Source organism: Talpa europaea, assembly GCF_964194135.1.
Source record: "Talpa europaea genome assembly, chromosome: 9".
Taxonomy (NCBI): domain Eukaryota; kingdom Metazoa; phylum Chordata; class Mammalia; order Eulipotyphla; family Talpidae; genus Talpa; species Talpa europaea.
This window is the reverse complement of record NC_140076.1, coordinates 79,790,450-79,806,199: the sequence shown is the minus strand read 5'-3', so window position 1 is coordinate 79,806,199 and position 15,750 is coordinate 79,790,450. Positions and strand designations below refer to the sequence as shown.

At 49.0% G+C, this 15,750-nt stretch overlaps 2 protein-coding genes across 2 annotated transcripts; both read left to right on the top strand.

Moving 5' to 3' along the window:
- Nucleotides 1–225: 225 nt before the first annotated feature.
- On the top strand, nucleotides 226–2,079 carry KPRP (keratinocyte proline rich protein; the record flags this gene model as incomplete). Its single annotated transcript, XM_084244345.1, has 1 exon — nucleotides 226–2,079. One exon carries the CDS (start codon nucleotides 226–228, stop codon nucleotides 2,077–2,079), a length of 1,854 nt encoding a protein of 617 aa, XP_084100471.1.
- A 12,140-nt stretch (nucleotides 2,080–14,219) lies between these two features.
- LOC311177464 (late cornified envelope protein 1E-like) lies at nucleotides 14,220–14,657 on the top strand (the record flags this gene model as incomplete). The annotated part of the gene is made up of 1 exon (XM_084243501.1): nucleotides 14,220–14,657. The coding sequence occupies one exon, from the start codon at nucleotides 14,220–14,222 to the stop codon at nucleotides 14,655–14,657; it is 438 nt and encodes a 145-aa protein (XP_084099627.1).
- Nucleotides 14,658–15,750: the final 1,093 nt, after the last annotated feature.

The window sequence follows — 15,750 nt, the reverse complement described above, 5'->3', positions numbered from 1 at the left end:
CTTTGAACACCCTCAGACCAACACCTGGGTTGGGTCTTTTGCAGATCCAAAGTAGACAATGGTGACTAATGTTGAGTCAGCTAACAGGCCAGATTCTTTGGTAAAGGTCAGGCAGGGGAGGAGAGGCCAGGGAAGAAGCAGGGTGACCTCTCCTCACCAATATGTCTCCCCCTTCTGACCTGCTCTTTCTATCTCAGGTCCCAGTCACCCGCCTGCTTCAGAATCATGTGTGACCAGCAGCAGATTCCGTGTTGCCTGCCGCTTCCCATGTGCTGTGTGAAGGGCTCTTACTACTACCCCTCCCCGTCCCCCTGTGGCAACAGCCAGGTGTTGGTCCAAGCCCCCTGTGAGATGCAAATTGTGGAGTGCCCTGCACCAGGTCCAGTTCAAGTTTCCCAGGCTCCATGCTCTTCCCAGACCACCCAGGTGAAGGGCCAGGCTTCCAGCCAGTCTAAGACAGTCCAGATGAAGGGCCAGGCTAAGGCCACGCTGGTGAAGGGCCAGGCTACCAGCCAGCCTCAAGCTTCCTATGTTCAGTGCCAGGCTGCAGGTCAGCCTGGAGCCCCAGGCGCCATTCAGACTTGCTATGTAGGAGGTGCTCCAGTTTGTTACACAGAAACTTGCTTTGTGGAATGTCCAGTGCAGACCTATGTACCAGCTCCCCAGTCTGTCCAGACTTACGTAGCATGCCCCGCAGTGTGCCAGACTCAGGGAGGATTCTCCACCCAAGGCCAATATCAGGGCTCCTACGGCAGCAGTGCCTCCCAGTTCCAGTGCCGGAATTCCTACAGCAGCTGCGCACCCCAATTCCAGTCCACGGCTCCCTACAGAAGCTGCGTCCCCCGGTTCCAGCCTGCAGCACCCTACAGCAGCTGTGGCCCCCAGTACCAGCCTGCAGCACCCTACAGCAGCTGTGGCCCCCAGTACCAGTCCCGGGCTTCCTACAGCAACTGTGCCCCTCAGTACCAGTCCCGGGGTTCCTACGGCGGCAGCTGCGCCCCCCAGCGTCAGTGCCGGCCTTCATTTGACAGCTATGCCCCCCAGTACCAGTGCCAGGGGTCTAATGGGAGCTTCACCGCGCAGCGTCGCTCTCGCAGCGCCAGCAGATGCCTCCCTCCCCGCCAGCTGCAGCCTTCCTACCGCAGCTGTTCCCCACCGCGGCGCTCTGAGCCCTACTACAGCAGCTGCCCTTCGGGCTCCCACAGCTACTGCACCCCGCCCCGCCGCTCCGAGCCCATCTATGGCAGCGGCTGTCCTAGGGGTCCCACTGCAGGCGGGTCCCAGAGATGTGGACCCAAGTACAGAGTTGAGATTTCCTCCCCCTGCTGCCCCAAGCAGGTTCCACCCCTGAGGTGCCGTCCTCAGATTCCTCCCATCGGCCGCTGCTCTGAGGGTTGCGCCCCACGACCTTCCTGGGGGGGCTCTTGCCCGGAGCTGAAGCCCTGTGGAGAGCCAGGTCCACGTTCGAGCTTCTGCCCACCCCGGCGTGTGGACCGCTACCCGGAGCCCGCGCCGCTGCGGTGTCCGCTGCCGGCTCCACGGCCTTATCCGCGCCCAGAGCCGTGCTCGAGTCCAGAGCCCTACCCGTGTCCCCCACCACGGCGACTTTCCGAGCCCTGTCTGTGTCCAGAGCCGCGTCCGGCCCCGCGTCCGGCCCCGCGTCCGGCCCCGCGCCAGGCCCCGCGCCCCTGTCCAGTGGAGTGCGAGCCTCCAGAGCCACGTCCCCGTGAGCGCCCGGAATCTCGTCCACGTCCAGAGCCAATTCCCCTTCCAGCACCCTGCCCGAGCCCAGAGCCCTGTGTGGAACCGCGACGCTACCCCAGCCCTTGCTCCAGCCCGAGTGCGATGCCCTGCTCGGGAGACCTAGGCTGCCGCGCGTCCAGTCCCTGCCACTTGGACACCGAAGTCCCCAGCTGTGGCTCGGATGGTTATCACCGCTGGCAGGAGAGTGGTGCTAGCTGTGGCCCTTGTGATGTCTTTCCAGAGCCACGGGGTCTGGGCGGCTGTGGAGACCAAGGAGGCGCCAGTGTTGGAGTCAAAGGGGGGGATTATGCTGGCATGAAGGGTGCCTACTTTTAAAGGCAGCGTCTGAAACGTCTTTGCCTCTTGCCTTGAAAAGTTTGCTCCTCTTTTCTCAGCAGCCTCCGTTTTCAATTTGTTCTTGTTTGCATGTCTCCAAAGACATTCAGAGGCTTCCTGCTGCAGAGGTGATACTGCTATGCAAACTCCTTTGCATGCCTTTCAGGAGCCACACCTGGGTCTCAGTCACCTTTGCAGTCACACAGGACTCCTCCCCTGCTCACTCCTGGCCAGACCAGTCTGGCAACCAGGGCACATCCTGGGTGTTCCCTGGAACATACTTGGTGTCTACCTCGGAGCCTCCGATTGCTCTTCCCCAGCCCCTCCTGCCTGGGCCACTTCTCTGTGACTCCCTTCATCTGAAGTCTGACCCCCAAGACCTCTTCCTTGCAGCCACAGGAACCTGTGCAGACTTCTTAGAACTTATTGCATCGTTCACACTCCATCCCTTTGGGGATTGCCTTGCAATATCGCTTGAATTGCTATTTCATTACCCAGGTGTGTCCATCCTGCTTGCTCAACTAGGTTGTAAACTCCCATTTGAATGGAGTCAGGACATCCCTGAAGTCCCATGCTTCTGCCGGGGTGGACAGCTGCTCGCAGGGCTGTGTGCTGGTGGCTGGAGCCACCATCTGTGCTGATGGGCAACCCCAGTGCCGAGAACACAAGGCCATTTAATAATAAAGATGATTATACCCGAGTGCCACATAATGCCTGTTTTTTCCTTTCTTCTTGACTCTCTGGGAAGAACTTCTACTTTTTTATCTATTGTTTTTCATCCTGGGTGTATTGTATTCATGTTCAGAGTCTTCATTTGACCAGAGCAGGTGGGCTGCCTTCTGGGGTTTTGTGTCCCCTCAGTGTTCCTAGCCCCTGTCAAAAAGGCATGAGGCATCCTCAATCTTGAAGCAAAAATCTCATGTCTGTTTGGCAGGTCGCCCAACTCTGGAGCCATAGTCACAGCTTTGTAACTTCTATGGAGTCTGGACTGGAGAAAAGGGAGCCCACAGAGAAGCAGAGGCTCCCTTGGATACTCTGAGTAGGATACACCCTTCCTTCCTTCCTTCATTTTTTTTTTTTTTTTACTTAATAGCAATTCTGCAATCCTGTATTCCTCAGTTGTTCACAAGTCCCATAGGCACAGGTGATCTTGGCTGCATGGAGGTGGGGTGCTGAGGGCAGAAGAGAGTAGTGACTTCCTCCCACATACTGCAGATGAGACAGGTGATGTGGGGACACATCGCTGAGGAATGAGTGTTCCTGGGAAAGACCTTCCCAGAGGGAGGAAGCCCAGAGTCCACAGGGATCTGTATAGGATGAAAGGGGCTCTTAGGAGAGCAGGGGGGCTCTGGCCTGGTCAATAATGCCCTCTTCTTATCAGGCCAGAACCCACAAAAAACATTGTAGCACCACCGGTGGGAATCACAGACCAGGTCCAGGCTCTTGAGGATGACTTTCGCTTGCCCCAGTCTTGTGAGACTCATAACACCACCAGTTGCCCATTTTATATAAGGAAAATTAAGGTTTTTTATGTGAAATCCATTCAGTCATTTTCTTTGTGGACAAATATTCATGCTGGTCCGCTAAGAAAGAAGGTGCTAGTAAAGGAAACACACATAACCCCAGTTGCTCTCAGAGAGCTTACAATAGCATGCTGGTTCTCACTGGGGTGTCCAGACCTGTGTGTCAGCATCACCTAGGTCCAGGTGAGAAATGCAGATGCATACCCAGACTGACTGAAGCAAACTCTGGGAGTGAGACCCTGAAAGGTGCCAACCAGGTCTTCAGGTGCTTCAATGCCCTATGATGTTCAGTCATTACTGGTTTGATGAAATGCCTTATGCAGGCAGAATGCGAATATGTGTGTGTGCCCATGAATGTGTGGGCACACATTTGTGTGTGTGTGTCCCCTAATTTCCACAACAGCCCATCCACAGGCATATTTATCCTACTGTTTTGCACAGGTGGGAACTTAAGCTTGCAATATTGACGTGACTTGCTGGAACTGTCTGCCAGACTTGATTTGGAACCTACACACTTTTCTGTGATACGTGGCCCCTTTCATCTTGGCCACAGTGCCTGCCTCTTTCAAAGATCTTACCTATATCAATTCCATCACTTTTTCAACAAAATTAAGACTTATCTCATTATTAAACAAGTTTACTTTTACCAGTTCTACATTTGCCTCCTCTCCTAAACCCAGGCAACTCTTGGACTATATCCACACTTGGGCACATTTTTTCCAGGAGTCTCACAGGACCTGAATGGCTCAGGTGTGGATGGGGGATCATCCCTGGGATTTCAGCTTAGGTCCCTGATGAAGGTAGAAGAACAGAGAAAGAGCACCAGGTGGGAATGCTCCTGCAAGGTCTCCCCTGTTCTCTCAAACATATTGTTAGACAAGGACCTCCTGGTCTGGAGGGTGAGTGGGGACAAGTTCATCCCTTCAACATACGAAAGAAACACAGAGCCGGCTGTAAAAGAAGGGCATTTACTCCTAAAAATCTGGGCCCACCCCCAGGTGCAGGGCACACGTTACCACAAGGTTCTTTACAATGACCTAATAAGAGCTGCACTGTTCTCAGAAGCAGATCCAGTGCAGGATAACCAGGGCTGGACGTGGAAAGGGTTTGGATGGTCATATATTAGAGGGATCTCTGGGAGAGTCAGGCTGGGGCAGAGTGAGGGAATCCCCAATGGCAGGTACTCGCTCATAGACCAGTAGGAGGGGGGTGCTCTCCATAGCCACAGGCGCTCGGCCCTCACAAGCCTCTCTTCTGGGCCTGAGCTTGCATTGGCCTCCAGGGGCCTCCACTTCTTCTAACAGACCCAGCCTGCAGCCTCCAGGCAGGTTCCCTGTGGAAGTTTTCTCCCATCTGGAACAGCTAGAGGGAAGGATGTGTGTGTGCATGTCCTTGGGGGCTCTGTGAGGTTCTCTGTGTGCCCGTGGGTCTGACGACCATTCCCTGCCATCCTTCCAGTCCCCAGCCTTACTTCCATGGTCCACCTGCCTCCCAGCTTTCTGCCTTTTCTTGCCCTGTCAACCATTCGAACAAAACTTGAAAGTGTCCCTGGGACCAGGGCTAAAGACCCAAATTTCAGAGCAAAAAGAATCTTTTATAAAGCCCTGTAAAGATGTTCAAAGCCCCCCAGAACCTCCCCTTGGGGCACGTGACTCTGAGGCAGCAAGTTGTTTCCACCAGTTTGGGGAAATACTATCTGGAAATGCCAACACACTGGCTAAGTCACCCCGGGTGCCTGATCATCCAGGCTGCCTCAGAACAGGGCCCCACATGCGGAGATGAGGCCCTTGTTAGTCCACAGGAATATAAGAGAGATGGGCTCTAAAGGGCTTGCATCCAGCTTTGAAATCCTGCAGTTATTCATTCTTTGCTTCTTTATGGACCTCTGGCCCTGGGGCCAGTGTCTTCACCACAGGATGAGGGAACTGTGCCAGAAGTTCTCAGAGGTGGCTTTCAGGCCTGGTGAGTTATCCACAGTTCCTCTGGTATAGACAATGGGACATGGTAGTCACAGAATCCAGGAGTCCATCTCAGACCTAATTAAGTTGAATTTCCAAAAAGAAAATATGGGACCTCCACTTAAAAATTATTCTGATCAGCTAGAGGAAGAAGCATTGCTATAATGAATACTCAGGTGCATGTGTTAATATGTAGAAGGAGAGTTGAATCTGTCAATCTGGTCACAGCATAGTAGGATACAGACGAGGAGAACATGAACTGAGTTTTGTGGCAGGTGTTATGTAATTGCCCCATGGGTAGAATCAAATTTTCTGTTCCTCAGTCTAGAAGTACCTCAAGACTAAGGAGTCTCTCCCTTTTTCTCTGTTAACCTGCAACTCCACTGCCACCAAAAAAAATACTCAGAGTAAGCCTGCATGTGGTAGAATACAGGGAGGGTCTGGCATGTGTTACAGTTACTTTCTCAGGAAGAGGGTAGGCCCAGTTTGAATCTATCTCTTCTTTACTGAAGCATTCCCCAAACAATAAGAGACAGACATTCCACATCCCAAGTTTGTCTGACACATAGACTAGTCTCAGATGAACAAACAAATAGAGCTGTCATGCACTAGCTGTTCATAATGGAATACATGCATAGATAGTCGTAATCTGAAGACAGGCAGTATGTATATGGATTCTTCACTGATGTATGGGAAAATAGCCAGATGGTGAACCACAATTGGCTGTAGCATACTCCTGATTTCTGGCATGGTTGGACACCCCAGAAGATCTACATACCTGTGACCTGAGGTTAGTTAGGATGAGAGGGTGATGCAAGACAACCCATGTGCTGCCCTCACATAAAGGCCACCCAACCCATTTCTCCAAAAAATGGAGCTTCTTGACCCAGAATAGTTAGCTAGAAATATCTAGAAGAGTAGAACTATCCTACGCGGTTCCCTGTCTTCCCATCATGCTTCTCACATCTTGACATAGGAGCCCTGAGCTGGTAAACACCTTTCCTCGAGCATTCTCTCTGTGAAGGAGTAAGCCACCGCTGACTTGCATCAACACATCCATTCATTTGACAGATATTTCCTGAGACTGGGCTATCTTCCAGGAACTGTACTTGGTCTGAGAGATACAATGTTGGACAAGGTGGATGCTTTCTTGCTCACATAGAGTCTGAGAGACAATAGTGTCTGTGAGAGCGTCGACATGGGAGATGCAAGTACCATGGGAATTCACGGTAGAGACACTTGAGTGGGTCAGGTGCCTGGAGGAGGCAACAAAACCAGAGGTATGAGAGATAGGTGAAGTTAGCTAATAGAGGAAAGAAGAGAATGTTCTATGTAGAGATAATAGCAGGTATACTGTCAGCTTAATGACATGACAGACAGCCCAGGAAGGAGTATTTCCTCACTGTTGGATCATCAATCCTGTTTCCTAAGTTTGTATGAACCCAGGAATCCCTTCTCATCCTGTCCTGATGAACTTCTAATCAACATCTTAGAAGAGACTTGAGAAGGACCTACCCTAAATTTCAAGTGATTCAAGTTATGAGAATTAGAGTGGGAGCCTGACTCAACAGGAGTTAGAATAATGGGTTTAACTGACAAGATAAAATGTAATTAAGATAAATGTGAAGTTGTGAATTTAGCTCAGAGATCAAGTGCACATGGACAGGGTGAGCGGGTATATGTGGGGCCACACATTTGGAGAAAGCTTATTTCATTCAGATCTTAGTATGTACTGCTCCTCTGCTGGCCCCTGACAGCTCAGGTCAAATGGGAATAAAGCTTTGTGGGGTGATGACCTACTGCATGCCAGCTACCACCCAAGGTAGAAAACCTACATCCTTCCTTATACTCACCATTTGAAAAGGAACTATTAGTGTTGCCTCTTACAGACAATGACACACACACAATGAAGTTAACTAACTTGTCCAGTCACACACAGAAACCTCTTAATGTTAGACTCCAAATCCAGGCTTATCTCACTTCAGAGTTTGCTCCATCTCCCTGTGAAAGGAGGAATCGTGTGTGAAAGGGAGTAGCATGTTGCCCTCTTCCATTATTTGATAGACTTTCAAAAAAAGTAAAATTCAAGAGTCTAAGCCCAACAGAACATTCTAAAATAGAAATAAACAAAAAGATTGTAATTATCAGAACTGTTTGCAAATGGAATGCACTATTCATCCATGCATTCAACAACTAATTTTTCACATACTGAGCTTTAGTGTGTGCTAGGCACTATTCTGGAAGCTGGGGGAATACCAACAAACAAAAGAGACAAATGCCCCCTTTCTCCAGGAGTTGATATTCTAGCAGAGAAAAAAGATAATAAATAATAGGCATATTTAAAAAATATATATATATGAGAATAAATGTGCTACTTTGGAAATAAGAACAAATAAAGTATTGGGGATGACTTGGGCAGGAATCTCAAACAACATAAAAAGGGGAGGGGACTGAACTTGATGTGTGAGAAAAAGGGGTGCCAGGGGGTGAGGAAGCATGAACCAATAGGCAGAAAGAGAAAGAGGGCATAAGAGGGGCTCAGGAGGAGTGAGTTTGAGCCCAGCTCCACCACCCACTCTGGGAGGACTTGGGTTAGGTGATTTCCCTGATGCTCTCAGCTCTTCCACCTATGAAATGTGGCTAAAACAAAACGCACACTTGCACATGCTTGTTTGGATCACACTGGGGATTGAAAGAGCTAAGTTATTTAAAAGCACTTTTTACATAATTAAACACTACAAATATATTTGCTTTTAGCCATGAATTGTTTGCCCCTAAGAGTAAAGGAGAAGTAGAGGGAAGAGATGTGACTGGCCCTGGGGAGCTGGCCATTGGATGAAGTGTGGGCCACAGAGGCAGGTCAGGCCAGGCCAAGCAGCAGCCAGATGGGTGCAAGAGAAGCACAAATAGGAATGGATGTGGCTGCTTGGGGCAAGTTGGTGGCAGCTTGGAGGAGGCAGAATTGAAGGAGTGAAGGGACTTGGGATGGCAAAGAGGAGACAGGGGGTGACTGGCAATGGAAAATGGCTCAGACAAAACACTATCCCTGGAAGGAGTAAAAGATTTGGGGGCAAGACGCTTGGACTCCAGGGTGAATGTTGGCTCAAAGGACAATGAGGTCAGTAGTTACCGGTGAGCCGATGCCATCAGTCACGTTCCCACTGGCATGATCCATCTGGTTGCCAGAGTGAGTGCAGGTGGCAGCGAGAGGAGGCTCTCATTCAACCAGAAATAGCTTGACGGCTTGACTTGGGATTGTGCCCTTAGTCACTGAGAGGTCTTCTGACTTGACCTAGCTTGGATAAAATGGCTGGTTGAGAAATCATTTCATTAGTTATTTCCACAGCATATCATCAGCATTCTTCAGAGGTTTGTTTGGCTCAGTCAGAAATCCGGGAGCTATTTTCAGTGAGTATTCTTAGTCCTCCTGTAGCCCAGGAAGGTTTGTCATCCCCAGTGTCACCACATTTTGGGTTTGGGTTGGATAGGTCTTTATGGGGGTGCAGGTGCTTTCTTGTGCATTGTAGGGTATTTAGCAGCCACCCTCACCTCTGCCTTCTAAGTGACAGTATCAAACACAACCACCACCCGAGTTGTGATGGCTAATCAAGTCAACAGATTATCTAAGGCTCCCCACTAGGGGTGGGCAAAACCCTCCATTGTCTCTCATCAAGTTAAAGGAAAGAAGCTGGGGCTTTGTCCTCAGAGACTCCCGATTTAACAGAGAACCCCATCCTCATCTTGTCTCTGTCCCCAACAGCCCCTATTTATTAACAACAAAATGGGTCTATGATGGAAGGCAGGACACAGGGAACCAGAGTAAGGAATTTCAGCTTTAAGCTTTAGAAGCTTTTTTCCCCCTGCAGAAACTTAGTGGAAGGGTGGTTGATCTTGGCTCATTGTAGGTAGGTTATCTGTGACTGTCATTGTTATAATTGTTTGGCAAACTTGTCCCATAGCTCAGGGTACTTTCTAACTGCCCTGCTCTTGGTCTACTAAAGCATGCCAGTGGCGATCTGAAAAATTATATGCAAGGATTTTCATTGTCTACAAGAATCATCACAGAACATTTGAACACAAAAAGAAGAAATTTGTATGAATGGCTGGTTAATGGGGTTTATAGATAAAAGAAGAAAATGGCAGGACATTTAATAAACACGTGCACATTTCTGATCTCCTGCCCCCCCTCCCCCACTGAGTACCATGGAATAATGGAAAACAAATAAGGAAAACACACTGTATAGGAATACATTATGAGTTAAAGTTGATGATGTGAGTATAAGTTGGGCAAATCTTAAAGCGTCAGCTAAAAATGGGGAGCATCTGAGGCTTACAGCTAGGCTCTCTTAGGATAGTAGTGATTATTAGAGATGAGTTGATATTCCTGAAAAATGTCAGATTTCTGTATTTCTCTAAAGACTCGAGGATAGAAATATTACAGACCATAATCCCTTTGGCTGTGGCCCCTTGGTGCCAAAAGCAACCCAGAAATATAAGAGGCTATAGAGTGAATAGAATGTGTTAGTAACGCTGCAGGTATACTTCAGGTGTCTACGGAATTCAGACCAAGCAGCCCACCAAATATGGGTGGTTCTGGGATGTGGCCCAGACTACCCCGACCCCAGGGCTTCTGCGTCCTACCCCTGGGGGCAGCCAGGAATATTCCTGCAACACAGACATGTGAATATGAATAGCACCACAAGGTGGCGCCACCTCGGTCCAGGTGCGGTTTCTGCCACCCACCTGGTGGCGTCCACCATCAGACAGGAAACCCAGTTTCCAGAGTTCTTTGGATTTGGGAATTGTGAATAAGGATGTGGAGCTGCAGTGCCATGTGGGAGCTGTTGGTAAGGGTATTCTCTTATTTCATTCTCTGCGCTGTTGCCCTCTCCCTCAAGGTCTCCGCATAGTCCACTTCCACATCAGTGTCTGGAGCCAGTGGGATTACCCTTACCCGCTAAAGCAACATACCTACACGCAACAACAATAAATTAAACTAAGCCCTTCAGTGGATGTGGTGCACATTCAATAAAGCCCAAGAGGCTGGTCCTGGCAACAGTCTTCTCAGCCTTGACTTTTGCTTCACCCTCCCCCGACTTCTTACACATGTCCTGTGTTCCACAACGTTCCACCACTCACTGCTCAGGAAGGCCCCCTGTACCTCCTGGCCCTGCCTATTCTCGCAGAGCTGCTTCTCCACTGAATGTCCTTCCCTCCACTCCACTGTATCCGTGCCTCACCCCTTTTAAACTCCATAACCCGTCAGTACCCTTTGAATGATCTTTCCCAGCAACCTTCCTCAGAATTCCTCCCATTTATTTTCCAGGACGAATTTGTATCCTCCCCCTGAACATGTCATCACTTATTGGCTTTCTTTGTCTCCTGCTGGAGATTTCTTTCTTTTTCTGGTCCTATGGGTTGATGCTTTTTTATCAAATTTGGAGATTTTTAAAAATTATTTGAAAATACATTTCATTCCATTTCACTTAGTCTCTCCGGATTTCTAAATCCATGTATTTTATTTTATTTTTTTATTATTTATTTATTTATTTATAAAAGCACGGGTACAGTCAGAAGCTCGGGAGGGTGAGAGAATTCACCAGAGTCAGACCGGGGAGCAGAACAGGCAGACAGATGGAGGACATTGCTGAGGGGAGCAGCGGGCGTCAGGAGAGGTCTGCGCGCCATGAGGGACCCTCACCCGGTGGCGGGGATCGAACCGGCGCTGCAGAGGCTGTGGGCAGCCTCGCAGCCCAGCGCTCAACCGCTGCGCCACCGGAGAGACCCAATCCATGTATTTTAGACTGATATTATTCAACAGATTTTCAGTCTCTTTATTTTTTTAATTAATTGTTATTGAAGGGCCATTGTTTTACATCCTTGCTAGTGTTTGGTGGTGTAAGATTTCCTCCCTTTAGCTGTAGTCACCCTAGAACTCCCACCACCAAGGCACCTACAGTTCTCCACCATAGTGCACTGTGCTCTCCCTGGCCCCCACCCCACCACTCACCCCTTCCCCTCCCCCTCTGGCTGCTGCAGATCTATGATCAATTGTCATGGGTTGATTTTAAAGTTTGGCTGGCTCTTTGTTTCGCTTCTCTATATTCCTCGTGTAAATGACACCATCTGGTATTTATCTGTCTCCGTCTGCCTTATTTTGCTTAGCATCATCCCTTCCAGCTCCATCTATGTGACCACAAATGACATATCTTTTGATTGCTGCATCTCTTCATTTTTTTCAATATTTTTCCCTTCTGTTAACGTCAGTTTAGGTAATTTATTCAAATTCAAGTTCACCAATTCATTGTCCTATGGTTTACATCTGCTAAACCAGCTAATGATCTTATTGACAGTATATTTTGAACATATTTTCTCAGAAATTGTGATTTTCACTTTTAGAATCTCCATTTGGTTATTTCTGAGCATGGAAAACAGGAAATTTATATTACAACAATGCGAACAATTTTTAATTGAGTATTGAATACATCCGTCTGTCCCTAGTTTACCAGCTACACCACTTCAGCTCACAGTTGAAGGACCCCCTTAGGCTGGTCTCTTGTCTTCACTCTTCCCATTTCCATTTTACTGCATCCCTTCAGATTCAACCTGGGAAATTCCTCTCCGGCTATAACTTAGGCCAGTGTGCCCATCTTCAGGCCTCTCTTCCTATAGTCACCTTAGACCTACTCTCATAAGGCCAAACTCATTGAGTTACGTAGGAGGAAAAGAAAGCATTTAGTTTAATAAGATACACCTGTGATTTTAAAAGCTCCCCAATGTCCATTAAAGATGCATGTCTGCATCTATTTCTCTTTATGTCTCATCTTTGATCCATCTATCTCTATCTGTCTGTCTGTCTGTCTATCTATCTATCCATCCATCCATTTATCACCCACCCACTCATCCCTTTCCTAAATGTCACCATATGCCACATATTATCTTGGCTATTTCCCCTTCACCGTTTTAATTAATGTGTAGAGTTTGCAGAGAAGATACTTTTATCGTTAACACGTTAGAAGAGCAGAGTGCTGAGGTTCAAAGAAGTCGAATAGTTTGCTCAGATCTTCAAAGCTTCTTTTCTCAACAACTGTGCTCTACACACACACACACACACACACACACACACACACACACACCCCAGAACATAAACGTGGAGATTTTTACACCAAGTCACCTAGATCCAAAGGTCCAGCTGAAAAATTAATATCTTGGGTAGAAGGAAAGAAGTTGAGTGGCAAAGGTCCGTAAGCATGAGTTAAAGACTGTGAGCCATGTTCCATAGAAAACAAAGCAACAGAGGACTCTAGAATGGTGATAACCACTTCCATCCACCACAGTCCTTATTTTTTAGCGGACACTTTCCTAGACAGACTGCTGTCCTGGGCCCTGTGGAGGGAGCAGGGAGGAGCTGCCAGTCATCCTGTCACAGCACCACGTGGGTGGCAGGAGGTGAGGCAGGCCTCTCATGCCCAGGCCCTGTCTCACATGCTGGGGCAAAGCCCAGGGCCAGGATAAAAGGGCCCCTGGCCAGAGCCTCTCCACCACTCCCCTCCTGCCGAGCTGAAGGACCCGAGCCTGAGCCTGGTGAGTGTCCTGGGAACGGGAGCGGGGCTGCTGCTGAGGGAGCTCAGTCCAGAGCAGGGGCAGCTGAGGTTAGGGGTTGTAGTTGGTAAGGGCAGGACAAGGGCCCAGGAAACCTGAAGGAAGGGAAGAATGGTGGAGGATACTAGAAATAAGTGGGGAGATTTCTGTGGCTGTATGCTGCAGGTTCAGAGAAATCAAACTGTTTTCAGTTGCTGGGCATATTTCTCTGGTTTTAGGGAATAAACGCTGACTGACGGATTACCCTCAGTAGGTTGTATAGTGGGAACATAATTTTGGAACTATGATCAGTTGTAGAAACAAGGTGCTGAGGATGTTGGTCCTTGATGGAAGAGAAACTCAGATATACATCTGATCTGCTTGGATTCTCCAAGAGATCCACATGGGATGGGGACAAACTGGCGGGGAACCCTATGGCTGTGGGGGAGGGTAACCTGGGAAGTTGAGGACTGCAAAGGACAGAGCATTGGTGGGACTCGGGGAACTGGAAGGGCTCTGAGCTATGTCAGCGGACAGCACTGGGCCAAGACTTCACCATTTTGGTTTCACATGATTGAGTTGTTGGGGCAAATTGATCGTAAGTTCTTTTGCAGTTAGAATTTATTTCATATTCTACAAAAGCAAAACATGTCAGAAATTCTTCCTCCAAGAGAGAATTTGTTTGATTTTTTTCCTTAAAGAGATTTTCAGCTCTAAAATGGCCCCTGAATTGGACATTTCCAAGATTCTTGGTGATGTGGTAGGAGGAACGTTGCCTGAAACTGATTTGCTTCTTGGCCTTTCTCTAGCACTTTGGAAATGGAAATGAGCATCAACTTTCTTTACATAATTGGATAAGACATAGCTTGACAACCTCCAAATGAAGTTTAAAATGAGACCTGAAAGAAAGCTGAGAATAGTAAAAGCTCAGAGTGCAGAATGATAAAAAATCAGAGATGAATTTCTGGTGTCAAATCTCAAAACTTTCAAAATAAAGGGGCTAGAAATGTAGCTGAAGGGCGTGTGCTGAGTCTCACCTGTTTGTCTCTCCTCAGCTCCTGAACGTCCGCCAGCCAACATGTCCTGCCAGCAGAGCCAACAGCAATGCCAGCCCCCTCCCAAGTGCACCCCCAAGTGCCCTCCCAAGTGCCAGACCCCTAAGTGTCCCCCCAAATGCCCCCCGAAGTGTCCCCCTAAGTGCCCTCCAGTGTCTTCCTGCTGTAGCTCTGGGGGTGGGGGCTGCTGCAGCTCTGGGGGTGGGGGCTGCTGCAGCTCTGGGGGTGGGGGCTGCTGCAGTTCTGGGGGTGGGGGCTGCTGCAGTTCTGGGGGTGGGGGTTGCTGCCTGAGCCACAAGCCCCTCAGGTTGCGTCGCCACAGACACCAGAGCTCTGACAAGTGCAGCCAGCCCTCAGGGGGCTCCAGCTGCTGTGGAGGGGGCTCCAGCTGCTGTGGAGGGGGCTCTAGCTCCAGCTGCTGTGGGGGTGGGAGCAGCCAGTCCTCTGGAGGCTGCTGCTGATGTGGACCCTGAGGCAAGAAGAGACTTCTCAGCATGAAAGGAGCAAAGTCATCTTCCTTGGGTCTGCCTCTGTTGCTGAGACATTTTAGTGAAAACTTCAAACTTGGTCCTGGAATGCAGAAACATGTGTCCTCTCCGAAAAACTCCTCTTCTGACCCCGACCTCGTCTTGCAGTCTGCTTAGGAATCCCAGATAGTAATTCTTATGCCACTACCCAGATGATTTCCTTGGTGGTCTCCCATCTGAAGTGAGACAATAAAACAAAAACCTGCTCACCTCTTGTCCTGGACTGCTTTTCCTTGCTTGCGAATGTGCTGGGAAGGATGAACAGGTCTGTTCTTAACTCTCCTCCTCTTGTCCTCTGAAACAGCATTGCTTGCCTTCAAGGCCTCCAGGGTCTGACACAATTCACTCAGCTCCTGGTCCTATTAAATCTGAAACCAGTCCCTCAGTTGGCCAAGGTCAGGAACAGAAATTATAACTACTTCAGCCAACAGAATTGTATGTAGATATTGGTACATTGGTATGGCAGAACTGAAAAGGGAAATAGGGGTTCGTGGAGGTAGTAACTTTAAAAGTACCACTCCTATAAGTGAGGGAGGGAGAAAGCGGGAGGTGCTAGAATTATTAACCTCATAAACTTGAAGGAGGGGTCTCATGAAGCTGACACGCGGGCCTCTGAGGAGAGGGCCTTCTCCCCAGTGTTGCTCCTTGGCCTTGGAAAAGGTACCCAAGCAGCTGGGCTTCTGAGGGAGAGGTGCCAGCTGGTGAAGATCTGGGATCTCTAAGGGGGCACCCCAATAATGGCTGCCTTAGAGACACGGCACACTGGAATGCACTGTTGCAGAGGAGCAAACTGCCACTGTTGGGGTGAGCAAGTAGGTTGGCATAACCTGAGAGATGTAATAAGCAAATGAGTCCACAGGAGGGCGTGGCTCTTGTCCCTCTGTCAGTCTTGGGTCTCCCAGCACCCATCTCTGTCTCTGTACCTCTAGCTCCCCCTGTTGGCAAGTTTACAGGACTGATTTACAGGTTTTGGCCTACTTAGAGCTGCCAAAGGAGAAATGAGGTGTGCAGGGTCCCAAGATAACAT